Genomic DNA, 26,432 nt, shown 5'->3' with positions numbered 1-26,432 from the left:
TAACATTTAGAGATTGTGTCTGCCTCTTAAAATGAGTACACTCCCAGAAGTAAGAGTTGAAGTTCAAATTATTTAAAATGGGCAGCCTTAGTCATTCAGAACACTGATGGGTTCTTTTCAGTTGTGAACACTGAGAACAGCATCCAGTGAAGCTGAAATTAATTTAGGGATATTAAATTATAAATCAATCCCCTGAAAATCATTATTAAGTAAGTGACTGTCTATCCTAGTTAAACGGACTGAAGGGTTTCCTGGGATTTAGGGCTTCAGTGATAAAACCTAGAAAATATGAAATCAAGGAATGCATACCTGTCATCCAATGAGAAGCCACCACCTTTAGCTTGTCCTACCCTGTATTGTTTGTATTACAACCTATGTGCTAATTTTTTCTTGCCTTCACATATACCCATTTTACCTAGTTTTATTCTTCAGAGACCTCTATTTCATGGAATTAATGTTCTTTGAGAAGATGTTGGAGTTTCTTGCAGGAGAAGGGGACCTGAGTGATTACATATGTTCCTCCCTGCTGGCTAGTGCAGGGAGTGTGAGCCAAGCAGGGAACAGTGCCCATGGAGGTTTGTAATGTAGAGCAGGGCTTTATTTGCTTGCTCTAATTGAATTAGTCTTTTGCTCTTTTCTTTATGGTCTGCTTTCCATGCAGATATTTTTGGAATGCAGAATTAAATAATTCATGATTTCCTTATTATTGGCTTAGGTATAGTCGCCATTTCTTGAGTTGATTATACTCCCTTGAGGGAACTTCTGGAGTCTCCTCATAGGCAGCATTTAATGATAAGAATTTGGCCAAGTAACTGGGCATCTTAGGTAAAGAGGCCAGCAGGGGCCTTGGGTTGAACCTTGGACTGCCACACTGCCTCTTTGACCTGGGTTTTTTAATGTCTTTTGTGGCCTCAACCTCTTCAACAGTCTCATGAAGGATTATCTCTCTCAGGATAATGGTTATGATACATAAATAACCCATTAGAATTACAAAAGAAACCAGTTTTATTGATTTAGCTCTGAAAATATTTAAAACAAACATGATGTAATCATTCTTCTTTTTAGGATTAATAAATATCTCATGTAGGGCCTAATAATTGTCACCATTTCAATGTTGCTATTGCTAATATTTTCCATAAAAGGCTGCCATCAATTCTGTCCCTTTATTTAGAGCTATATTGTTCCTTCCTCAGTGGTGCTCATTCCTGTCTTGAATCTTTGCTGCTTTGGTGATGTGCTAGAAAGAATGTACATTTAGTTCTGGGAGTTCACTGGCTGGGTAGTAAGAATTCTTGCAGTAGAAAACACGTGCCTCACATGCTATTGGGAACTTCTCTCTTTTAACTTAGTCTGTAGGGAATCCCAAACTATGGGAATCTCAAACCACATAAAGAGGCTGTGCATGTCACATGGGTTGAAAGGCCCATATAAACTCCAGCCAGCAACCAACACCAATTTTAAGAACTCATGTAAAGGGTAGACAGATGTGAAGGCTCCTGTGCATGGCAGGGCCTGCCCTCTATCTGGTGGTTTATCCTCATGTTGTTTTTCATTTGTAGCATCAGTAACTTTCCAAAAGCCTTGGATCCCAGGTGAAGCCACCTGTTTACCTGTCTTTATTTACATGATAACTCCACCACCTGATAACATCACCTAATGTCTAGAAAAGAGCATAGAGCTTTGGTTTGCCTTCTGTTTTGATGGAAGTGGAATAGCCCATCCAGTTGTATTTTAGAGGCAGCAACACCATATGCAAAGGAGGGATCTGCAAAGGTCTTACAGAGGAAGTTTCAGAGATGATACATGTTCTATATTCTGCCCAGCCTGGATGGCTGTGCCAATGGCAGGCATTTCTCTGCTGTCTTCTTGAATATTTTTTTTTTTTTTTTGGTACCTGTAGGGTATTCTCATCTTTGTGTTTTCATTGTCTGCATAGCTCTGGGATAGCTGTTGTTATAGATTGAACTATTTAACGGATTCCCAAAGGATGACTGTGTGGAGTTAAGTTTTCTTCCACTGGTTCTGATGTTGAGTTCTTACTATAGTGGGTTTTTTCTTTTTTCTTTCCTTTTTTTTTTTTTTTTTTTTTTTTTGGATTATGCTGCCACAGTGGCCTGAACCCTCACACATCAATCATCTCTTAAGGTACTCTCTCACAGCCACGGCCACAGACCAACATGATGGAGCCAGCTGAGGTTGTCTTTTCCCAGTTGACTCCAGGTTGTTTCAAATTGACATTACAGACTAACTGGAACACTATTTGTATAAAATCTATTACGTTCATAATGCTATATTTTAACAGGATTATTGTGGCATGTGTATGGATTTATCAACTTATCACCACATTAACAAAATAATATTGAGGATATATACTTAAAATTTTATTTTTCTAGTAAAGGTGTATTGAGCATTTATTTGAGTTTTAAAAAACATACTAGCATTTCCTATAGGAAATATGAGTATGGTACATGCACTATTAAAATATGTGTCATATATGATATATATGATATCATATATGAGTCAGCAGAGCCTGGCACACTGAGCCAAGGCAGGTCCAAGCCCCTCCCCACTGCCACCAAGGCTGTGCAAGGCATCACACCACAGTCACCAGGCTCCCAAAAGCCTGCCCATGCACCAGGGATGGATCCTGATCCCCTTGCCTGGGTGCCCCCCAAACAGTTGGAGCCAAAATACAGTCTTTCATATCCAGAGGGCCTAGTCCAGTCCCATGGGGGCTCCATAGCCACTAGTTTATACAGTTCATGGGCTTCCACTAGTGTGGCCAGTCATCTCTGGACGTCTTCCCATCATAATCTAGATAGACGTCCCCCGCCTGCAGAATCCCTCCTCTCTCTCATCAATTGGACTCCTGGAGCTCAGCCTGGCTCTTGGCTGTGGATCTCTGCATCTGCCTCCATCAGTCACTGGACAAAGGCTCTGTGATGACTGTTAGGGTATTCACTAGACTGGTCACCAGAGTAGACCAGTCCAGGCACCCTCTGGACCACTGCTAGCACTCCTAGGTGGGGTCATCCTTGTGGATTCCTGAGATCAGCACAGTATTTATTCAGAATTCCTGGGCCAGACACTCACTCTGTGAGATAGGTTTTCCCACACGGGGAAGAAGACACAGCTTGCCAGGGAGGGAGGGTTCCTTCCTTTTCTTAACGGTTAGTTCTCTCATTCAGCTCTTCCCAGGAGGTGCCTCTCCTTTTCCTTTACCCTTGGCAAGCCTGTGGCCTCTCATTCAAGCTCCTTCACACAGCTTGCCTGCTTCCTCTTCCTTCACCATCCACCTGAGCAGTTGATGGCTCCCCTGTGGCTCAGCACCCTAGGGCCTCTTAGGCCTGGTGGTTTTTTTTTTTTTTTTTTTTTTTTGCCAATCAGGAGTTTAGAGCTCACTGGGGATTCACTGCCTCCCTGCCTGCAAGCCTCCTGTGGCTTAGCAGCCAGTGTTTGACACTCCTCCTGTGGTTTTAGTTAGGAAGCAGCTTGTGCGTCTTCTGTTAGCTGTGAAACAGTTTCTGAGGTTACCTCCTCTCATTTGCATAGCGTGGATGCACCTGTTTCAGTTATGTTTCCACTCTTTAGCAAAATGATAAGGAAAGCGCAGCAGAGACAACCCTGATGCCAGCCGAATAAAAGGGCCTGAGTTGTGCTGTCTGAACTTTACTAGCAGTATTGCTGAAGAAATTAGCTGTGACCGAGGGACAAGAGAGGGGCCTGATGTTCTTTTAGTTTCCTAGTATATGTATTGGGTATGTGCCTGACAAGATCTTGCCCTGCTGAATGGTTCAAATATCTTTTTTTGTTTTTTGTTTTTTTGTTTTGTTTTGTTTTGTTTTTCGAAACAGAGTTTCTCTGTGTAGCTTTGCACCTTTCCTGGAACTCACTTGGTAGCCCAGGCTGGCCTTGAACTCACAGAGATCCACCTGCCTCTACCTCCCGAGTGCTGGGATTAAAGGTGTGCGCCACCACTGCCCAGCCATCGTTTTTTAAAATGATCTTATTCATTAGGAAGTGTCACTCAAGGGAAGGCTGTAGGCTGAGAAAGCCGAAAGATGTTTCCAGAAAAGTAGAAAGGAAATAGTTAAAAGACTTTAAACTGCTAAAGAGGGCTTTTTTTTTTTTTAATATGAGGAAAGCAGCAGTTTGCATGGAAATCACAGGTTTTATACATTAAGTATGGTTATGAGTCTTTTCCCTAAAGCTGTGTAAGAAATGTGGGCAGCCCCTCACCCCCCAAGAAAAAGCCCAGGACTAAAGACTTACGTGGCTTCCTGCCAAGGACTTTCAGGTAACTAAGAGAAGGCAGAGACTAATTGTTTCCCAGAAAATATAGGATTTGATTGATAACATATATTTTGCTACATCACGTTTTGTCCAAGCATCACCAAGAAAATAAAGTTAACAATTTTTATAGACCAGACTATCGCAATATCTTCTACTCCCCTCCCCTTTATTGTCACTGTCTCCCATCATAGGCAAACACAAACCACAGTTCTTATTAATGAAGATGGTGGCAGCCACTTTCCATTGCTGTAAAAAAAATGCCCAGGAAAAGGAGAACCATTTCTTTTGGCTTGTGATTGCAGCGACTTTAGCCCATGGTTGACTGGCTCAGTTGCCGTGGACCTGAACCACAGAAACAGAGGCAGTAAGGTAACTTCTCAGGAGGAAGGAGTTGTGGGAAATCCTGCTCACTTGGTATTGGTCCAGAGCAGAGAGAGCGGGAAGGGTAGAAACAAGGTATGCCTTTCAGGGATTGCTCCAGCTATGTCCCACCTCTTCATAGTCCTTTCAGCTATTAATCACAGAAGCTATTAATCAAATGCATCTGAATCAAACTATATGGTATTTGTAGCACGAATTGTTAGAAGGTGGTCTTATTAATAAAAACAAACCTGGAGCCAGGTATTGGGGTAGACGCTGAAAGATCAGAGAAACAGACATTAACCACAGCTGACCTCACCTCACCAACTTCTCAGCTGATCCTGTGTCCTCGAACTGGAACCCTCTGAGTCCGTACCTAAATGAATCTCAGTTGAACTGCTGCTAAAAGCCTAAAAGCTTAACAGGCTTCTAGTTCCTGGTCCTCACACCTATATACCTTTTTGCTCCCTGCCATCACTTCCTGGGATTAAAGGCGGGTGTCACCATGCCTAGCTATTTCCAGTGTGGTTTTGAACTCACAGAGATCCAGATGGATCTCTGCCTCCCAAATGCTAGGATTAAAGGCGTGTGCTACTACTGCCTAACCTCTATGTTTAATATTATGTCTGTTCTGTTCTCTGACCCCAGATAAGTTTATTGGGGTGCACAATATATCACCCACAGGTATTAAAACATGTGTAGTCTAAATGTTGAATCAGTTCCAGTAAGTTGTACTGGAGCAGGGACTGCATTGTTGAAATACGTCAATACAAAGTACTCAGACACTGAGTAACTTAGCTTGGTTTCCACAGCAGGAGAATGGCTGGTTAGGATTTTAGTGCAGGTCTATGTTCATTTTATATTCCTTTGTTTTCTCCACCCTCTTCTTCAGGTTTCTGTTTGCCAGAATGGAAGATTAGCATGTTCCTTGTGTCATTCATCACATTCCCTATTCCTATTGGAAATTCTTACCAGGCTTTTGTAAATTTATTTAAAAAAAAAACACATGAGAATTTCCTGTGAAAAATAAATCAATAGAGATACAGAAATAACCAATAACACTTTTAGTCTCTTCTTTGAACTGTTTTCATCTATTTAGTGTGTGTGTGTGTGTGTGTGTGTGTGTGTGTGTGTGTATTAAGTATATAAACACAACCTGTTGAGTCCTTTTAGTGTTGCTTGCATGTTCCTAATTTCAGCAATTACTACTTGTTATTGGATAACCAGTTAGGTGACTCAACCCTGGGGAAGATGACTTCTGCTTTCACATCACTTGATTGCTTATAGTTCTTTGTCTAGGAGTCTGGCCCCAGAAGCTTTTCCCCATCCATGTTAGCATGTCTGTTGGTGTAGTCCTTGTTCAAATATCATTGAGGCAGCTTCCCTGTCATTTTGAGGGGACTTACTATCACAGTAGATTTCCTGGTCCCCTGGCTGTTATAATCCTCTGCCCCATATTATGAGCTGCTCCCTGAGCCTTAAGTGAAGGAGTTGTGTTGTAGATGTATACCACTGGGACTGAGTGCCCTGTGATCAGTGCTGTGCATTTTGCTGAGTTATGGTCTCTTGTGGTGTTCTCTGTCTGTTACAAAGGGAAGCTTCTTTGTTGAGGACTGGGAGCTCACTTATTTGTGGGTATAAGAATAAGTATTAAAAATGCAGTTATGAATTATGTTGGTTTGGTAAAATGTTGATAGTCTTCTTCTCTGACATCAATGACATTACTAGCCCCAGGTATTTTGCTAAGTTTCCAGTACAAGACATGATTTCTTCCTTGTGGAGTGGGTCTTAAAACCAGCAGGACAATGCTAACTTGCAGTAAATCATATCACAAGAGTCACCTATGCATACATTAAGTATTCCTGCTACATTATGTAATCACTACGAGAGACAAGTTAAACGTCCCACTTAAAAATAAAGGAAATGAAAAGTAAGATAGAAGCCTACTTAAAAATTCTTTTCCCATGTGTTTCATGCTTCTAAATTGTGTACAGATCATCTACTCTGCATGCATTTGGTATATTTGGGTTACTCACTTTTGGGATATTAATGGATTATTTACTATTCAGTATTTTTTTCATCCTCTGGTTCTGTATCCACAATTCTGTTTTTGGTTGCTCACAATTACAGGTGCACAAAATGACAATGAAGATATTGTACCAGAGCACAGTGTAATTGAGAAAGGTGGCCAAGTTTGTTCCTGCCCTAATACTAATGTAGCAAGAAGAACTTGCAGCCAGAAAAAAGAGACTGAACCAAAGTCTAATGGCCAATTCCTCCTGAGTACATAAACATTCAACTGTATGAAGCATTTTGTACAAATGTAAATCTAAACCTAGGAAGGAAAAGGTAAACTAGGAGACTAGAAACAAAATCAAAAGGCAAGTTAAGGAAGAGGAGACTTGATAGATGATTGTCTCAAGGAATGCTGGCTGGAGAGAACTTCAAGTGTAGCCAGGTCACAAAGAGAACTATAAAAAAGAGTCAGGTCCTTGTGCACCTCACACACAGTGTACACATAGGCAGGTTCATGTGCATCTCACACACAGGCAGGTCCATGTGCACCTCACATGCAGGCAGGTCCGTGTGCACACCTCACACACAGGCAGGTTCATGTGCACCTCAGACACAGGCAGGTCTGTGTGCACCTCCACACACAGTGTACACACAGGCAGGTTCATGTGCACCTCACACGCAGTCAGGTCCATGTGCACTTTCATCTGCAGTGCACACACACACACATGTTCACCTCTCACACAGGCAGATATGTATGTACCCTCACACACAGTGCACACACAGACAGGTACATATTTGCCCTCATACACAATGCACAGACAGGCAGGTACATGTGTGGTGATATTTTAATTGTGCTGAAATGTGAGATTTTGTTTGTGTGTTAATAAATAAAGTCTGCCTGGAGATCAGAGGTAATAGTGAGCCACAAACAGAAGTCTGGCAGTGGTAGCCCATGCCCTTAATCCAATCACAAAGCAGGCAGAGTCTTTGTGTGGTCAGGGACACAGCCAAGCATGGTAACTCGAGCCTTTAATCCCAGTACCAACCATAGAGACCTGGAGGTCTGTATAGACAGGTAGTGGCGAGGAAGTCATATGACTGGGCTTAGAGCCAATGAGAAGGCAGAACAGGAAGGCAATAAAAGTGAAGTTAGACAGGAATAAGGTCTCTCTCTCTGGGGAAGCTACTGCGTGGTGGTAAGCTAAGGCTAGTAGTGGCTCTTCACTCTTTCTCTGATTTCTTCAGCTATTACCCCTGTATTTGCCTCTGTATTTCTTATTTAATGAGTCTGTTTAGAAATTCGTCTACATACATGTTCACCCTCATACACAGTGCATACACAGGCAGGTACATATTCACCCTCACACCCAGTGCACACACAGGCGGGTGCATGTGCACTTTTACATATAGTGCACACACAGGCAGGTTCACGTTCACCCTCATACACAGTGCACACACAGGCAGGCACAGGTACATTTTTATATGCAGTGCACACACAGGTAGGATCATGTTCATCATGTTCACACTCACACACAGTTCACACACAAGCAGGTTCATGTTCACCTTTACACACAGTCCATACATAGGACTAAAATGCTTAATTTTAACAAATGGAAATCTAGCCAGTCTCGACTCTCAGTTTCATTCTCATCTTTAGAAAAACACTTGCATTAATTAATTAATTAATTAATTAGTGTGTGTGTGTGTGTGTGTGTGTGTGTGTGTGTGTGTGTGAGGGAGGGAGGAGGAAGGGAGAGAAAGAGAAGTGGATGCATGTGCCACCATGTGTGAAGGTGTGAGAACAAACTGTGAAAGTTCTCTCTCTTTTTCTCATGTATGTGCCCTGGAAAGGGAGCTGAGGTCACCAGACTTGGTACTACACACCTTCACCCACTCAGCTGTCTCACTGGCTCTAAGGCTTTAAAAATAGGCAGCTACCTACTTGCTTTCTGTTACATGAACCAATTTATGTTGGAGAAAATCTCTGTAACTATTTAGATGCCTGAGCACCCTTGTGACAGGAATTACATAGAAAAACATTCATAATTGAAAATTACTTTAAAGATTTGTTTTCATTTTAATTATGCAATGTCTGTGCTTTTTTGTGAGTATATGTATGTACATTCTTATTTCTGAGAAAGTTAGACCCTTGGAGCTTCTTGTAGAAGTAATTACTAGAAGTCATCAAAACCCAGACCTTGGTCCAGGGAATGAACTTGTATTAGAGGCTTGGCCATATCTCTATCCCTGTCACTATAAAGTAAAGCTTTTTTTTTTGTCATCTTGATTAGGACTTTAGACATAACAGTTGTTTTCAGTCTCAAGGAAAAAAAATGTTTCAAGTCATTTTAAATTGTAGCCATGAAGTAAGTAAATTATTAACTAAGTTCACTAAAGACTGGTGTGAAGACCACATTGTGACTTCTATTTTGCCATATGTGAGGTAGATATTGAAGTGTGAGATAGGTGTGGCAAATCCAATTAAGTTTATTTTGTGGACCTTCTGTGACTTTTGTCCATCTTTTGTGCCTTCACTTAGTGGGAATTAGTTAACTGCTGCAATGTAAAGAATGTGATGGCTATCATCTAAGTGTTCCTTTTTTATTTAAATGTCATGTAGTATGTGATCATTTATTTCAAGTAAGATTGTCTGTGAAAGGGTGGTAGATATTTGTTCCTGGTTTTGTTTTTCATATGTGTTCACAAATTCCCTTGAAATATTTTTTATCTAGCCTTGCTTGAATGTCAGTAATTAGTCATGAATACATTATAATTCATGAAAAAATAGGCAGCACATGTTTCTTGTTCCAAGGCACCAAAGAATATGTTTTGCACTTTTCCTATCAGTTTTTTTTTTGTCCCATCTCTTCTTTCAGTTCCTGGAGGTGACAAGGCTGCTCACTCCTTGCATACCCTACCAGAGATTCTATACTATCTCCACAAAATACAGCTAATTATCTACACATACTTTCATTATTTTCTACCTTTTCATAGATAGCACATTTCAAACTGCTACCCTTGCTTGAAATGATCCATTTTCAGATTATTCTGTATTACTACATAACATACTATATTACTTTTAAAGAGATGTAGTAAAGTTGAATTTGTACACCACACAACTCACCCATTTAAGGCTTTCAAATTGATGGCTTCAATGTATTTGTAGAATCATGGAACCAACATCACAGTCAATTTTAGGATGTTTCATTACTTTATAGAGAAACACTCACTTAGTATCCATCAGTCCTGCATATCACATCTTTCCCAGCCCTAAGCAGCTATTGCTTTCACCACAAGCAGCTCTTCCTCTTTCCCTCCCCCTCTTTCTTCTTTGGCCTTTTCTACACATTTCATATAAATGGAAAAATAGAATAGCTTCTGTCAATTTACATAAGGCTTTCAAGGTTCACCAATGTTACATCATGTAAAGTCTTTATCTGAGAGCGGATGGCAGAACGAGTTCATATGTGAAATGTGTTTAGTTTGCATATCAATATATGAACACACATACACTAATACCCATATTGTTCTCTTCTTCAGCAGTTATTAATCTCCTGTACTAGTTCTTATTAGGGGTAGCAAGTCAAATACCCAGGTTTCAGAATTACTTCACACAAAGGATTTTTGGAAGTCATTCTTAATTGGCTATTGACAAGTCTAGTCTAATGTTTAAATTGTATGATTTGAGGCGAACTTGAACTGTCCTTGTCTGAGTGTCAATTGACTGTGTTTTAATATTTGCTTTCTATACCAGTTCTCAGGCTGATCCCAAAAGGAGATAAATACACAAAGACTGCACTGCCGCTACCTCCTCTTTCTTTCTCCCCACTGCAACAGAGAAAGTCATCTATCTCCCCTCAAAGAAAACTTCATCACAGGCTCTCTCCATCCTATGCTCTTACTTTTCAGTCCCTTGGTCCATTAATCATCTCTTTTCATTTCATACCCATATTCTCCCCCACCCCCATAATCAGACATTTCCTGTCCAGAATGCCCAGTCTCAAATATCAGCCAGTAGCTCAGGCTTATTACTAACTAGCTCTCACACCTAAATTAATCCATAATTCTTATTTATGTTTAGCCATGTGGCTTGGTGCCTTTTCTCAGTATGACATTCTCATCTTGCTTCCTCTGCATCTGGTTGGTGACTTCCAACTCCGCCCTTCCTCTTCCCAGCATCCTTAGTTTGGCTGCCTTGTCTACACTTCCTACCTGGCTACAGGCCAATCAGTGTTTTATTACACCAACTCAAGTGATAAATGTTTACAGTGTACCAGAGGATTGTTCCACAGCACCCCTCAACATGATGTCTTCTGTTAGCACACACACACACACACATTTTCATGATTAAAAAATTTTCATTCAGTTCTAGTACCTGATTTTTCTCTCTTCATTCTGCCTCTTTGCCCTTGGTGATTTTGGAGAAAATTATTTTGCTAGTTATGAAGCCATTAACAGTATTAGAAACTATGAAATATTTGCTTCTTTTACCCACTCAACTTGAAATGTATCCTGTGACTTGCAGAGCTCTGACACTGAACCCAGGGATGCTCTCCTGTAGTCTGCCGCTCCAAGCTGTCACTTGCTCTTCTTTCCTCCAGCTGTCTGTCTTTAAGGCAAGAGGTCACCTTCTATTAATAATTGTAAAAGTGTATATTTTAGTAACACTCAGAAATCTGGGTAGCAAAGACAGGTTGAAGCATCAAGAGCAAGGGCTGGCATATGCACTGTCACATCTGGAGGGCACTTCTAGATGTTATACTCCTACCACCCTTCTTCTCCACACTCTACCTTCCGCTATGTAGACACAGTGATATTTTCAAATTACAATTCCATCATGGGATTTCTCTGTCTGCTGGAAACCCATCAGTCTTTGCCATCACCCCCGGGATGAAATACATCATTGTTTTGCACAACCACCAAAGTGCTGCTCTCTCTGCTCTTGCCTAGCTTTCTGACTCTCTTCTCACTGCTCTGCATCAGAGTACATAGTTCCCTTACTCTTGTGGGTTTGCAGTATTTTGAATGCATGGACCTCTTTCTCATTTTCCACTTACATACTGTTTCTTCTGTATTTGGTCATCTTTATCCTGTAATCTTTGCTATTGCTCTTACAACATTATGCACCTTTCTGCTTACTCAGCTGCACAGTTTGTGTCTATATAGCTGTTGTATGATTGTGCTTTAATGTTCACTTCCTCCACTAATTATTAGCTTTCAAAGTCTTGGCCTGTGTAACCTTGGTTCACACAACAGAGGATTGCCAGGTGTAGCATGAACATATGTATGTTTGGTGTATGAAGAGAAGACAGTAACAAAGTACTTTCCATGTCTAGCACTGGGCTGCTTTCACATGTGTTATTTCTCATAGTTTTTATCACCATTACTCCCATGTCTTTCTCGATGCAGTCTTTGTCAGAACCTGTAGGGAGGAAATACAGACAATTTGAGAAATGGTTGGAACTGCAGAACTACTTATATCTCCTTGAAATAGGACTTCACAGTGTTTACTTTATTGTCTTGATTATGATGATGGTTTCATCAGAGGCAAATACTGAAAGGCAAAGCCTTCAAATCTACTTCTTCCAAAGTAAAAATTGCCAGGCAGTGGTGGCACAAGTCTTTAGTCCCAGCATTCAGGAGGCAGAGCCAGGTGGATCTCTGTGAGTTCGAGGCCAGCCTGGTCTACAGAGCAAGATTCAGGACAGGCACTAAAACTACACAGAGAAAACCCTGTCTCGAAAAACTAAAACAAAACAAAACAAAGTAAAAATCACTTGATTAGTTGCATCAAAAGTATTTCTTCTCAAGTCAGGTATATACCCATAGGGAGAGGGGATAACCCAATCTGTTCAAAGTCAGACTAAGCTACATAATAAAACTCCATATCAAAAATAAAGAAAAAAGTTACTCCCTTTGTGAAATGGTATCATTTATACAGTGTTTGTTATTGTTTAAGACCTGGCTATATTGCTATATTAATGAACAGGTATGTGAGACAATTTATTCATCAAGGATAACACTTTGCTTTATAATCCTGTCTTGGAGAATACCACACACCCTGCATTGATCAGTGGGATTTTACAAAGGGAAACTTTCAGTACTTGTCAGTCATGTAGAGATACTTTGAGTATTGAGATTTTGGATGAAGTTGAAGAATCTGGGTAGTTTTGTCAACATACTTGGAATTATGAATAACAGACCATGATAAATGAAGACCACATGAGAACAGGAATAGGCAGAGTGCTCGAGAGGTCCCCAGAAATCCACAATGATATATCCTCTGTAGACTGCTGGCAGTGGTCGAGGGAGGGCCTGATCTGACCTAGTCTGGTGATCAGATAACTAAACACCCTAGCAGTCGTCTTGGAACTCTCATCCAATAACTGATGGAAGTGGATGCAGAGATCGTCAGCCAGGCCCCAGGTGGAGCTCCAGGTGTCCAACTGTCGAGAAAGAGGAGGGACTGCAAGAGTGTGAATTGTTGAATCCAAGATTGCAAAAAGCACAGGGACAAATAGCCAAACGAATGGAAGCACATGAATTATGAACCAAAGGCGGTGGAGCCCCCAGCTGGATCAGGCCCTCTGGATAAGTGAGACAATTGAGTAGCTTGATCTGTTTGGGAGGTACCCAGGCTGTGGGACCTGGACCTGTCCTTGGTGCATGAGCTGGCTGTTTGGAACCTTGGGCGTACACAGGGACACATGCTCAGCCTGGAAGGAGGGGACTGGACCTGCTTGTACTGAATACACCAGGTTTAAATGAGTCCTCAGGGGTGTCTTGGTCCTGGAGGACATGGGAATGGAGGGGAGGGGCTGGGGGATGGTGGGGGTGGGAGGGAGAGGACAGGGGAACCCATGGCTGATGTATAAAATTAAAACACATAATTAAAAAAAAAGATTCTAGTGAACCTCATGATCTCTGAGAAAACATTTGAATCTAAACAGAAAGAATTTGTATTGAAAACTCAAGTAAAACCTTTACATTATATTCACATAATTAACTGAAATCCACAAACAGAAAGATAGAGGCTTAAAGCCTCTGGAACACTATACATATATGTAGACAATCTATGGAAATTATTTGCAGATTTTTGTATAATAAAATCATTTTTATAAATTTAGGAGTATTACATATAAGTTGTTTTTGCTTGTCAATTATATAATTGGTGATAGCATGTTAAAATGTGTGAGTCAATATTTATTAGCATAACATCTTAAGCCTTCTTAAGCAATAAATATATATGCACAAAACAGTGTACATAAAATTTAAGAACAAAATAGACTACAAACATCATCATCTTTAAGGAGCATAGTAATGTTATGGGATTTAGAAAAATATGTTAAAAGTGCAAGAATAAGTCATCAACAACAATGAAGAAAAATGAAGAATCACATAATTTTCTGAATATATTTCCCTCTCTGTTTGAAGCAGAAAATAAATGGTGGACTTTGTTTCCAAAAGGAGCTCATGAGGAAATAAACACTGAATAGAATATTTGCTGCACAGACCTTTGCCCAAAATGCTTCATTCAGAAGCAAATGATTTTGTAGACTTCTATACCTTTTCTTCAGGGTTAAACTGTGAACATGCATGGATTCATTAGCAGCCAGTCTCATTGTTTTTCTGAGGGAAATAAATCAAACAAAACCTACATTGGAATGTGTTTGATGCCTAGTCTGATTTAACAAACTGTAGTATGTAAAAATATATTAATTGGATCACCTGAGAGTCACTAGATTTTTCCTGCCCACATAATATGTTTCCTTAGCCACATATGTACTATTAGGATTAGAGAGAGAACTTTATCCCCAAACCTTAGGTCAGCCTATAGTCATTTACAATGAGCTGAAGTAATAGAATTATGTGGCCAAAGCCAAACTGGTAGCTTCACACCTAACCTCAAATTCATCAAAATGCAAAATTATTCTCAGGATTTCAAGGTTTTATTTCTTTTCTTAATATTGTTCTTGAACCATTGGTACAAGCAGAGGAGTATGCTTGATGTTTGAAATTGCAGCTTCAAGCCAGGCTGTCTGAAGATTTTGAGGCTTTATGGAGAAAAGTAGCCATCTCAGTTAGGGTTTCCATGGCTGTGATTAAAACCAGGATCAAAAGCCACTTGGAAAGAAAAGGGTTTATTTGATCTTTCAACCTATACTCTATCATCCAGGGAAGTCAAGTCAGAAACTCAAAACAAGGCAGTGGAGGAACACTAGTCCTCATAGCTTGCTTAGCCTGTTTTTTGTTTGTTTGTTTGTTTTGTTTTGTTTTGTTTTTGTCTGTTTGTTTGTTTTTAATACTAAGGACCAGGGGTCACACCACTTAACACCGTGAACTGATCCCTGCATATCAATTATCAATCATGAAAATGCACAACAAGCCAATCTTGTGTAAGCATTTACTCAGTTGAGGTTCCTTCTTCCAAAATGAGTCCAGCTCACATCAATTTAACACAAAACTAGCCAGCACAGTAGCACAGCACAATCCCTGGATTAAAACAGCAAGGCCAGATCAGAAGAGAAAAGGCTTTAATTTTTTTTTTATCATTATGAAAACAACAGCACTTCCTGGCATTTTCCTTTCAGAATTGGGAGTTCAGAGGATTGATCTACTACTGTAGATAATTTTACTTAAAAAAAACCAAAAAAACAAAAAAACTCTTCTATTATACAGATTCACAATATTTTTTGTTTTTGTGGAACAGATGGTATAGACTAGAGGAAGAGACAAACATTGTATGTTAAACATTTTATTGATCAATTAAAATATCATAATTTTAAGTGTTGATTCTGCTGTGGGAATTATGCATGTCTGTAAAGGATTGGAAAAGACATTCAGAATGTGTGTGTGGGTGGGATGGGAATACAGTGTGTGGTTTAAATGAGAAGGGCTATTATCTCCCCCCTTGCTGTCTGTAGCTCTGTCTCTGTCTGTCTTTCTGTCTCTGTCTCTGTCTCTCTCTCTGTCTGTCTTACACACACACACACACACACACACACACACACCAGAGAGGCAGATGGTTTTCTGTCAAGGTGTGAGGAACCTGCCTTTCTTTCTTGGATCATGCCTCCAGGCCCTTTGCAAACTGCTTCTTTTGCCTATTTTTAAGACCAGTTTGAAAATAGATGATAGTCAGCAGGTAGAATAAAGGAACCACCTGTGTGGATTTGTTTAAAAAAAAAAAAAAAAAGCACTAAAGCTTGCAGCTCATTGAACAGAGTGCTGTTACAGGGAGACTGGATCCTCACTGCCAAGCACAGTCCTGTTCAGTTTTTCTAGCGGGGAGGGATCTCTTGAGAACCCAGTGCCATTGTTTCAGTAATGTATCACTTTGACATTAATTTTTAGTCATGTTAACCTTTCTTCCTGGTAAATTATTTATGTATGAAAGCATCCACTATTTTTTGAGTATTGTTTTGGGCCATATTTATAAATTATGATAGTCTATTCCCTTAAAGTTAAACAAGGCCACAAAAGATAGGAAGTACCACCAGTGACTGCAGCATATTAACTTTTCGTTCTGGACTAAAAATACTCTTCTCTGTTTTTAAAAGGGAGGTTAGCCCATTTACTAGAGATTTCAATGACATTAAAATTTACTTTTCATTTGCTTAATGTATTTATAGGAAAATATTGCAGCTGAGTCTGGATACAGAAACAAATCCATTATGGATAGAAGGTGCAGGCCAATGACAACCAACAAATGGTCCTTGTCTGCCCTGCTGTGCCCTGCATGCTCTTGCTCTCCCTCAGAAGCCTCATTTGTGTCCACTGTTGGAGCAGGCTGCCTCCCCGACAATGGAGAGTTGTAGTGGAAACTGTCCTCTCCATCTAAATTATGGGGCCTGATACAGTGCCTACCATACAAACAGTGGTCTTGTCTCCCCTAAGTCACGCCTGTACATGTGATCCCATCATTGTTCTAAGATCTATGCCCTTTGCCCCTGATCTCATGTCAGCAGGGTTTAGATGAGTATCAGGCCCTTGGAATGCTACCCAAATAGTGACCTTGATTCTTGGACTTTTCTGGGTGAAAACTGAGTTTAAATCTAGAGTTGAAATTGCATGGAATATTTTGTGATTATTTTAGTCAAATGACTCCTGGTACAAAAAGAAGTCCTCGTCCTCTGTCAGCAACAACTGTCTTTACAGTTGGGTCAAGTCTCCAGTGTTTTGTTCTTGGGGATGATGATGCATTTGTACAAGACTGGACATCCTTTGTTTTCATTAATCTTACATCAGGTGCACAGGGATGCTAAAGATGCTCCTTAGTGCTACATTTCCAGAGAATTCTTTTTTGATTGTCTAACTAGAACATGTTCAGAAAACAAACCAAATCAAAACAAAAAACAAAACAAAACAAACAAACAAAAAACCACTTGCTTGGCAAGAGATGCTAGAATAATGATGGTGGGTGTTTAGTACTTGATGGATGAACAAGTGGTAAGAGAGAGCAATTCGGTACCCAGAAATACCACACCATGGTTGGTCCTAAGCCCCTTTGGGGGGAAAGACAGTCTTTAATTACATCTGGAACTCATTATTTCTTTTTGGAGGCTTTTTCCAGATCAGCTCCCCCATCAGCCTCCCATTGAGCAACTGAAATTCCAGATGGTTCCCTCCATATGCCAGTGCTCACTCTCTCAAGTAGGATGGATTGGTCATTGACAGAATAGGATGGAAGAGCTTCATCCAACCAGGACAAGATAGAAAGTATTGGGCCACCGTCAAAATAGAGGCAGTCCATCACTTATATTTATTATGTGGGTTGGACAACTTTTTATGAGTGATTACTAGAAATGCTTTGAATAATTTCACAGAAATGATGCTACCTGTAAAGAATGTGGCATATTGGTTCAAATTCACACCTGGACACAAAGATACAAGCTGTCCTTTTGTCTGAGGACAATTTGGCCTGGCAGCTTATCTGGTCTGGAGCCAATATCAGCATGAACTGTGCATTCCATTGTTCATGTCCCCATCATCTCTACAATTGTAATACAAGGAGAGCCCTTTAACAGAAAATACTATATGAGATACATTTATTTCATTATCACAGAATTGTGCTATAATAAGTAAATTAGTACATTTTCCAAACAAAAGTAGCTGGAAATTAAAACAAAAACCAAACAAAACAAACAACAACAAAAAAAAAACAGACCAACATCAATTTATTTAAGGTATAGCATCACTTCAATTTTTTTTTTTTTTCGAGACAGGGTTTCTCTGTGTAGCTTTGCGCCTTTCCTGGAACTCACTTTGGAGACCAGGGTGGCCTTGAACTCACAGAGATCTGCCTGCCTCTGCCTCCCAAGTGCTGGGATTAAAGGCATGCGCCACCAACACCCGGCAATCACTTCAAATTTATAGCATTATTTTATTAATGTATTTATCATGGTAATTATACATTATATATGCATATGCTATATAATATATAGGGTATAGTAGTATAATTAATATATCTGTATATTGGTAAGGAATAACTCTCACTCATCTTTTATTTCCAACTTCTTGAAAGGTGTGGCACATTGCAGGAAAGGACAGGGACAAAAGAGTTGGAGAGCTGAATCCAGGAAGCTAGAAAGTACAAAATATAACGCCCAAAGAAATAAGTGCAATACTTCTCCTCTCTGAAGCCCATTCTTTTCCTCTGGCTACTGAATTTTATGTATATGTTTGCTACTTGGTATTATTCTGTGGACCTAATGTCCATCAGACTTTTTTTCAGACCCTGATAAAATAAACACAAGGAGGGAAGAAGTAATGTACTGGTCCCAAACTGTTAATCTGTGTTAATGATCCCTAGGGCATTGGTTGGGACATTTGGAATAGATAGGACAATTCAAAGGAAGAATTCCTTCTAGATGAGCATACAAATTCTATGCATTTGTCATATTTTACCCATGAAGTACCTTCAAAGAGTCTAGTATTGTGTGTGTGTGTGTGTGTGTGTGTTTCTGTGTACATTCTGTGACTGAAAGAAATATTTATTAACTATGTTTATTGTTTTATGTAATAGTTCTATAAGCAAACATTGATTATAGTTTGGGAGACATGATGAGCATTTGTACAAAACTTTAATTTTTAAAGGTCTTGACTTAAAAATACATTTTCATCTCAAAATTGTCAACCCATTAAATGTATAAAAGTACAGCATTCTCTGGATATTTCACTTTTATTTGAATGCTTTGGGAAGTACCAGAGATGAGGCTGAGAGCTATATTTTTCTCCATCTAGTCAGTTATCTTGTATCTGTTAATAATGTTATGAACTCTTAAATTGAAGGTATGTGTGGACTAAATTTACCAGAGACAGAAACACTTCTTTTATGTCTTTATTGTCAACAGTATAAGAAGCATGGTTCTTTTATTTTAGAAATGATTAGTTTCTTCTAAACATAGGAGAGGAAGGACTGGATCAGTGATGAAGACTTTTTAATATGCATTAATGTGTGTATGGAATGCAAACAATACATTTTAGTGTTCTGACTTGCGTGTGTAGACAGGGTTTTGGGAGTATGGAAGAGAAAGGTTGTTTCTCCAGAGGCAGTAGTGGTAGAGATCTCTAAGGAGGAGGTGAGGAGTGCTTTATTGTCAGTTAAAACCCAGAACAGTTTCTCATATAGTGGGTGATGCTGATAATGTCTGGCAATGGACATCCTTTGAGATCTAGTACTCTGTGTTCAGCTGAGAGAATTGAGGAGGGAAAGAACCTGCAGAGGTTACAGACTGGGCTAAAGGTGTTATGCTGGAAGTCTGCCTGCTTGTTATTGGCAACAACTCAGTCACATGGCTTCATTTAACTATAAAGACAGCCCCAGCCTGGAGTCTAAAACTGTAAACCAGGAAGGGAGGAGGAGCCAGTTGGCTTGCAGCCTTATAGTCTTTGCCACAGGAGGGCATGGCTGGTCTTCTAGCTAAAGGAACAGGCAAGGGCTAGTAAGATAACTACTGACAAGTTAATTTGCTTGGTCAGGTTCCTAAGAATAGCAGAGTACATTGTTTCCTGGGACGTGAAATGAGATTATGCTAACAAAAGAATTTCTTTAAAAAAAATCTGTACACCTGTCAGTGATTGTGATACTTAAAATTTAAGCAGAAACATTTATTTGACATCTTGAATTCATGTTGAAGTACTTCAGAGAGCAACACTTAATACTTAAGCATACATGAAATATTTGCTGTTTTAAGTGAAAATGTTTTATTCATACACTACTTTATTGTTAAGATCAGGCAAAATCCATGGTTATTTCCCTTGAAGTGATACAGACAAGGCTTTTATGAGAGGAGGAAGGGTGGAGAAGAATTGTTTGAAGTCACCATGAGCTCTACAAGCATGCCAAGCAAATGTAAATCTGTACACATAATGCTTTTCTCCAGTACTTGCTGAGTGTGCACTATGCACTTTGTATTACATTCTGGAAATTAGGGAGTTAAATGTGGCTTACTATGTTGTATTAGCACCTTGACCTATTAACTCATTTCATACTTACAAAAGACCCACAGGGAAGCAGATACTATTTTTATTCCCATTTCACAGACAAGATAATTGAGGCATAGATGGATAAAATTGGTCTTCCATCTAGTAGGTAGCAGAGCTGGCATTTAGAACCAAATTGTTTATCTTTTCAAGGCCAAGATCTTATCTGTTGTTCTGTATGCCCTGATATTAGTCAAAAGTGAGGACAAAGGTATAATGCATAGGGAGTTCATGTCTGTATGTACTAATTTAAAGATATAAATAAGACTTTTCATCCATAATATTGTTGTGGTAAGGAGTGACAAAACTTCCTAACTGTGACTGACTTTTCTTTCCAATTTGTGAATATGACTGCTTCATACACAGTATTTGTTCTGGTTACTGCAGTTGGCCTGACTCAGGTAACATGAGCAGTTCCCAAATTGCCAGAAGAGTGAGACATCACTGGAGGAGAAAAGGCTTTAGCTGCACACATCTGAGCAACATTTTTGTCTTCTGCAGACAGGACTGTTCTTGTGGATACTGATCTCCCAGTGCTTAGACGCCTCTATGTGCTGGGGACATTAGAATTCCCTGTGGACAGAAGCAATGTTCTGAGTGTGGCGTGCTTACTCATTGCAGGAGGGGAGCTGAAAGTAGGTGAGTAAATGCTTGGGGATTGGATCAGCCATGTAAGGATAGTCAAGTTCTGGGAAAAAGTGTTGTGGGACATGGAAGATAGCATGAAGAATTTGCTGCCTGACATAAGCTGGGAGGGCTAAGGCTAGGAATGCATTCCCAAGTGCATCTTTAGATGTGGACAGTGGTGACTTCTTTCTCTTTTTTCTTACTGACTGTTGTCAACCCCATTTTGTTGTCCTAGAGGGATTCTAAGTTAAATAACCTGGGTCCAAACTTGTTACAGCCTCACACTGGCTTTTTGTCCTTAAGCAAATACACTCCAGGGGACCTCCATCTCCCTACCTGTAGCATCTACTCTTAAGGAGCCTAATTAGATACAGGTTTTTTTTTGTTTTGTTTTTTTGTTTTTTTTTTTTTTTTGAGCTGAGGATTGAACCCAGAGCCTTGCGCTTGCTAGGCAAGCACTCTACCACTGAGCTAAATCCTCAACTTTTTTTTTTAAAGGAAAGATTTATTAAACCAACCATACATATTGCTACATTTGATAGAATGCAGAAATCAGTACAGTCTTATAGTAGGTGTTTGATAAATATTACTTTATCAGTCAGGGTGTCCATACACAAATCAATAACATGAGTTGGACATTTTTTTTTTTTGAGAGTTAAATGAACTATTTATAAAATTACAGGTTTGGAAGGGTGTGCTCCTTGGGGCTAGTACAGCCAGATATTCTTGCTTTGTTGTAAAAGTTAGAGGGAATGAGTTGTTCCTGGAATCCAGACTTGTAAGTATAGAGCTGGTTGTTGGACATATACATGTGTGTTAGCATGGCTGGGGCTCAACCTGCACCCGAGAGTGTCTTACCGGAATCAATACTGTAGTCTGTCTCTTCTCACCAGTGTTGGAAGTCAGAGAGGACTCACCAATTCCATGTTGATAGGTCAGCTACCAGCTTAAGGGACATAGGCGCCAGCAGAAACTCCCCCATGTCATTGGCTTCCAGTTATCTGAACAGAAGCAATGCTCCTACCAATAGAGCCAATAAGACAACTGACCTTTGAGCCACCCCAGGCTGTTAGTCTTGGAAACTTTCTTGTCAGCTATAATTCCTTCTCTTTCTCTATGTGCTACTTCTAATAACTGTTTCCCCAGTGTTCATGTGTATAAGGCTTCTTTTGTTTTACCTTGGGTATTAGGGCAGCCAAGTATGCCTTTTCATCTGTTTCTTTGTTAGATAATTTCATCCAATCTCTCTGTACTGGGAAATGACTGTATATCCTGATATTTTCATTTCTGATTAAGACTCTTGTCCAATTTGTTTAGCATTCTATAAAATTCTCATCTAGCCACTGATGGAAAAAAGTAATTTTGTGATAGTAAAAAACTATTGGCAGCCACCACCTTCTAACTGGAGTTGTTCTTTTTAGGCTTTTGAGATCACTTATAACTTGTGGTCTGAAAATCTGTACCTTTGAAAGAAAGTCACACTGTGTTACTCTCCAGTTCTGCTTTAGATGTTTCAGATATTTTTGTATTATGTCTGTTCCTAACTTTATTTTTACCCATTACTAGATAATGGTGTGTCTTTTTTCTCTCTGTTTTATCCATGTGTTTCAGGCCTAAAGGTTGCTTATTGGAACCCATCTGCCCAATCCTATGTGTGTTATGCCTGAAGGAAGACTTTCAACCCATCTGTCTATACCTACAGAAATCCCAACATGAGAGAGATAATATGGCTAGTTAGTAAACAAACTTAATAGATGTGGACATTGGCACAATGTGCTGCCAGAGCATATTTTCTCTGTAATGGCATTTGATCCAAATCCTGACAGTGTGGAGTTCTGGTTCTTAGTGGTTAAGATTTTGAGGCAATGGATGCTGGCAAAAGATATCATCTGACTTTCAGAAACATAGAATGCTAGAATTGGAAGTAAAATTGGGATCAAAGTTGCATTTTAATGCCAGAGTCAGCTACATTCTTTGTTTAGTGCTTGTCTTGCTAATCCAACAGAACACATGCATGGGCATAAAGTATAGCAGATGAAAAAAATAGGAAAGAAAAGTGATAATTATGCTCTGGCTATTATTATAGTGGCTGATAAATGCATCTTGAGCAGAAAATCTTACCCTATCCTTGTAACAAAAAAAGTCAAATCCAAAGTACAACCCCCCATATATATTTCTTTAAAAATACTTAGTTTTAATTATGTATATAAGTATGTGTCTCTGTATAGGCATGTGCTTGTGGAGTCCAGAAGAAAGCCTCTGAGCCCTTCCCCTCCCCAGCTCTACTGCTGGAGCTGGAGTTGTAGGTAGTTGTGAGTCAACTGATATGAGTGTTGGGAACCTAGCTCAGGTCCTCTGTAAGAGCAGTTAGCATTCTTAACTGCAGAGTCATTTGTCAGGCCAGCATGTATTTCTTACGAGATGAGGAGAAATTTTTAATAAACTCGGCATCCTTTTTCTATTCTTTTACAAGTTAACTTTTGCCTTTACCTTTTCTTTTATAAACTTACTATATTTTTAATCACTGTGTGTTTATGTGAAGAGAGTAAGAGAGAAGAGAGGGTGGTTTTTGGTATGCTACAGTGCACTTGTGGAGGTCCATGAGCAACTTGTAGAGGTTGGATCTCTCCTTCTACAGTGTGGGTCTTGGGAATCAAACTCACAAGGTCATCAGGCTTGATGGTGGGTCCCACTTCAATGTGTTCCTAAGTGTCATTGAACATAACACTGAAAATTAACAGTTATCTACCTTGAGTAATATATAGAATTACTTTCATGAATAACATTCCTGGATGAAGAAATGAAGAAAATAAGTAAAAATTAAGAAGGAAATAATTCCTCAGTTGTGATGATTTCCCAGTTCCATTTATACATTTCTCATTTCCTCTCTTTCCCCTTTCTCTTTCATATTTTTCCTTTTATTGAACAGTTAGTTCAGTGCCGCCAGGCATTGTTTTGGGGCTGACTATTTTTCAGGCATAGGGACAAAGAGGATCCTGGTGTTTTTTCATTTGTATGTTTGGGAAAACAAGTGATTAAATAGTAAGATGAACAGGGATGAGATGTTTAGAATGACAATATATGTTCTAAAGGAAACTTAGGAGCGAAGTAATTTCAAGAGAGGTCTAGGTTGGCTGTTGGCCATCAGAGGTTAGGTGCTGAGTTAAGAACATTTCAATGAATCATGTAACTTCAGACCAAAGAGAACAGAAGGATCTAAACCAGTAGTTCTCAACCTCCCTAACATTGCAAACCTTTAATACAGCTCCTCATATTGTGGTGACCCCCAACCATAAAATTACATTTGTTGCTGCTTCATAACTGTAAGTTTGCTACTGTTGTATGAAGTGTAATATAATATCTGATATGTGACTTAAAGGGTTTGTAACCCACAGGTTGAGAACTACTGACCTAGACCTACAGAGATTGGTATAAGATGATCCCAGCCTGGATGAAAAGCTCAAGCTAAAGCTTTGAGACCAGAAAGTGTGTTGCAGGGTGGGAGATGGAAGAGCAGCTGCTGGACTAGAGAACAGTGTAAATTAATCTTCTAATTCTACTCTAGAAAATTCACTGTACAACTTCTAGAAATTTCTCTAAAAATAACTGTGATGTTGGGAGTTTCTGTGATTGTATGAATCATCCCTTCATGAGAAAACAGATAGACAGATATTACTTATTTGTTTCATGATCTTGTGTTTGGCAAAAAACAAAGCCATGTTCATCAGCTGTTGCAGTTTACTTTAATACTCCCTTCCCAGCTTCCAGCACTTCTGCCTCTATTAGGAAACCTTTCTTGTTTCTACCAGTAGGTTACAGTCAGTATCTTATTTTTGGCCTCGTCTACCCATTCTTCTTATCCTTATTACATTCACTTTATTAATAAAATGTATTAGTTTTCAAAGTATTCTCTTCATTAAATAGTAGAGTTCTGTGTGTGTTGTAAAATGTATTGTTAGCTTCTGGTAGTATGTATAATTGGTATATAGCTGAATGCATAGGTATGCCTAGGTCTATCCTTTATCTCAGTGCTTTTTCTCCCCTTCGAACATACCTTGCAGGGTTGGTGAAGACCTTTTCCCGTTCTGTAGGCTGTCGTTTTGTCTTGTTGACCATGTCCTTTGCTCTACAAAAGCTTCTCAATTTCAAGAGATCCCATTGATTGATTGTTTTTCTGTGTCTGTGCTACTGGTGTTATATTTAGGAAGTGCTCTCCTATGCCAATGCATTCAAGAGTACTTCCTACTTTCTCTTCTATCAGATTCAGAGTAAATGGATTTATGTTGAGGTCTTTGATCCACTTGGACTTAAGTTTTGTGCACAGTGACAGGTATGGGGCTATTTGCAGCCTTCTACATGTTGACATCCAGTTATGCCAGCACCATTTGTTGAAGATGCTTTCTTTTTTCCATTGTACATTTTTGGCTTCTTTGTCAAAAATTATATGTTCATAGGTTTGCGGGTTAGTGTCAGGGTCTTCAGTTCGATTCCATTGGTCCACATGTCGGTTTTTATGCCAGTACCAAGCTGTTTTTATTATGATAGCTCTATAGTAGAGCTTGAGGTCGGGGATAGTTATGTCTCCAGAGGTTGTTTTATCGTACAGGATTCTTTTGGCTATGCTGGGTTTTTTGTTTTTCCATATGAAGTTGAGTATTATTCTTTCCAGGTCTGTGAAGAATTGTGTTGGTAATTTGATGGGAACTGCATTGAATCTGTAGATTGCCATTTTTACTATGTTAATCCTGCCTATCCATGAACATGGGAGATCTTTCCATTTTCTGACATCTTCTTCAATTTCTTTTTTCTGGGACTTAAAGTTTTTGTCATATAGGTCCTTCACTTGCTTAGTTAGAGTTATCACAAGGTATTTCATATCATTTGTGGCTATTGTAAAAGGCGATGTATCTCTGATTTCCTTCTCAGCCTGTTTGTCTATTGTATATAGGAAGGCTACTGATTTTTTGAGTCGATCTTGTATCCTGCTATGTTGCTGAAGGTGTTTATAAGCTATATCAGTTCCTTGGTTGAATTTTGGGGGTCACTCATGTATACTATCATGTCACCTGCAAATGGGGAGAGCTTGACTTCTTCCTTTCCAATTTGTATCCCCTTAATCTCCTTATGTTGTTTTATAGCTCTGGCTAAAACTTCAAGTACTAATTGAATAAGTATGGGGAGAGAGGACAGCCTTGCCTTGTTCCTGATTTTAATGGAATCACTTTGAGTTTCTCTCCAGTTAATTTGATGTTGGCTGTTGACTTTTTTGTGTTTAGGTATGTTCCCTGTATTCATGATTGCTCCAAGAAGTTTATCATGAAGGGGTGTTGGATTTTGTCAAATGCCTTTTCAGCATCTAGTGAGATGACCATGTGGTTTTTTTCTTTCAGTTTGTTTATATGGTGTAATACATTGACGGACTTTTGTATATTGAACAGCCCTTGAATCCTTGGGATGAAGACTACTTGATCATGGTGGATAATTGTTTTCTTGTGTTCTTGGAGTCTGTTTGCCAGTATTTCATTTTTGCATCAATGTTCATGAGGGAGTTCTCTTTCTTTGTTGCATCTTTGTTTGTTTTAGGAATCAGGGTAATTGTTGCCTCACAGAAGGAGTTTGGTAATGTTCCTTCTGCTTCTATTGTGTGGAAC

General features: G+C 39.4%; 1 protein-coding gene across 1 annotated transcript in view; it reads left to right on the top strand.

The window, feature by feature from the left end:
- The window catches only part of Pkhd1 (PKHD1 ciliary IPT domain containing fibrocystin/polyductin), a 458,933-nt gene that overhangs the window by 288,254 nt on the left and 144,247 nt on the right, over positions 1–26,432 (top strand). Inside the window, exon 52 of the mRNA XM_036168402.1 lies at positions 20,656–20,793. Coding sequence (XP_036024295.1) covers positions 20,656–20,793 — 138 coding nt within the window. The remainder of the gene's footprint in view (positions 1–20,655; positions 20,794–26,432) is intronic.

Source organism: Onychomys torridus, chromosome 18 (genome assembly GCF_903995425.1).
Source record: "Onychomys torridus chromosome 18, mOncTor1.1, whole genome shotgun sequence".
In the NCBI taxonomy this organism is placed as follows: domain Eukaryota; kingdom Metazoa; phylum Chordata; class Mammalia; order Rodentia; family Cricetidae; genus Onychomys; species Onychomys torridus.
The sequence above is the reverse complement of the archived record's forward strand: the minus strand, read 5'-3'. Positions and strand labels throughout refer to the sequence as shown.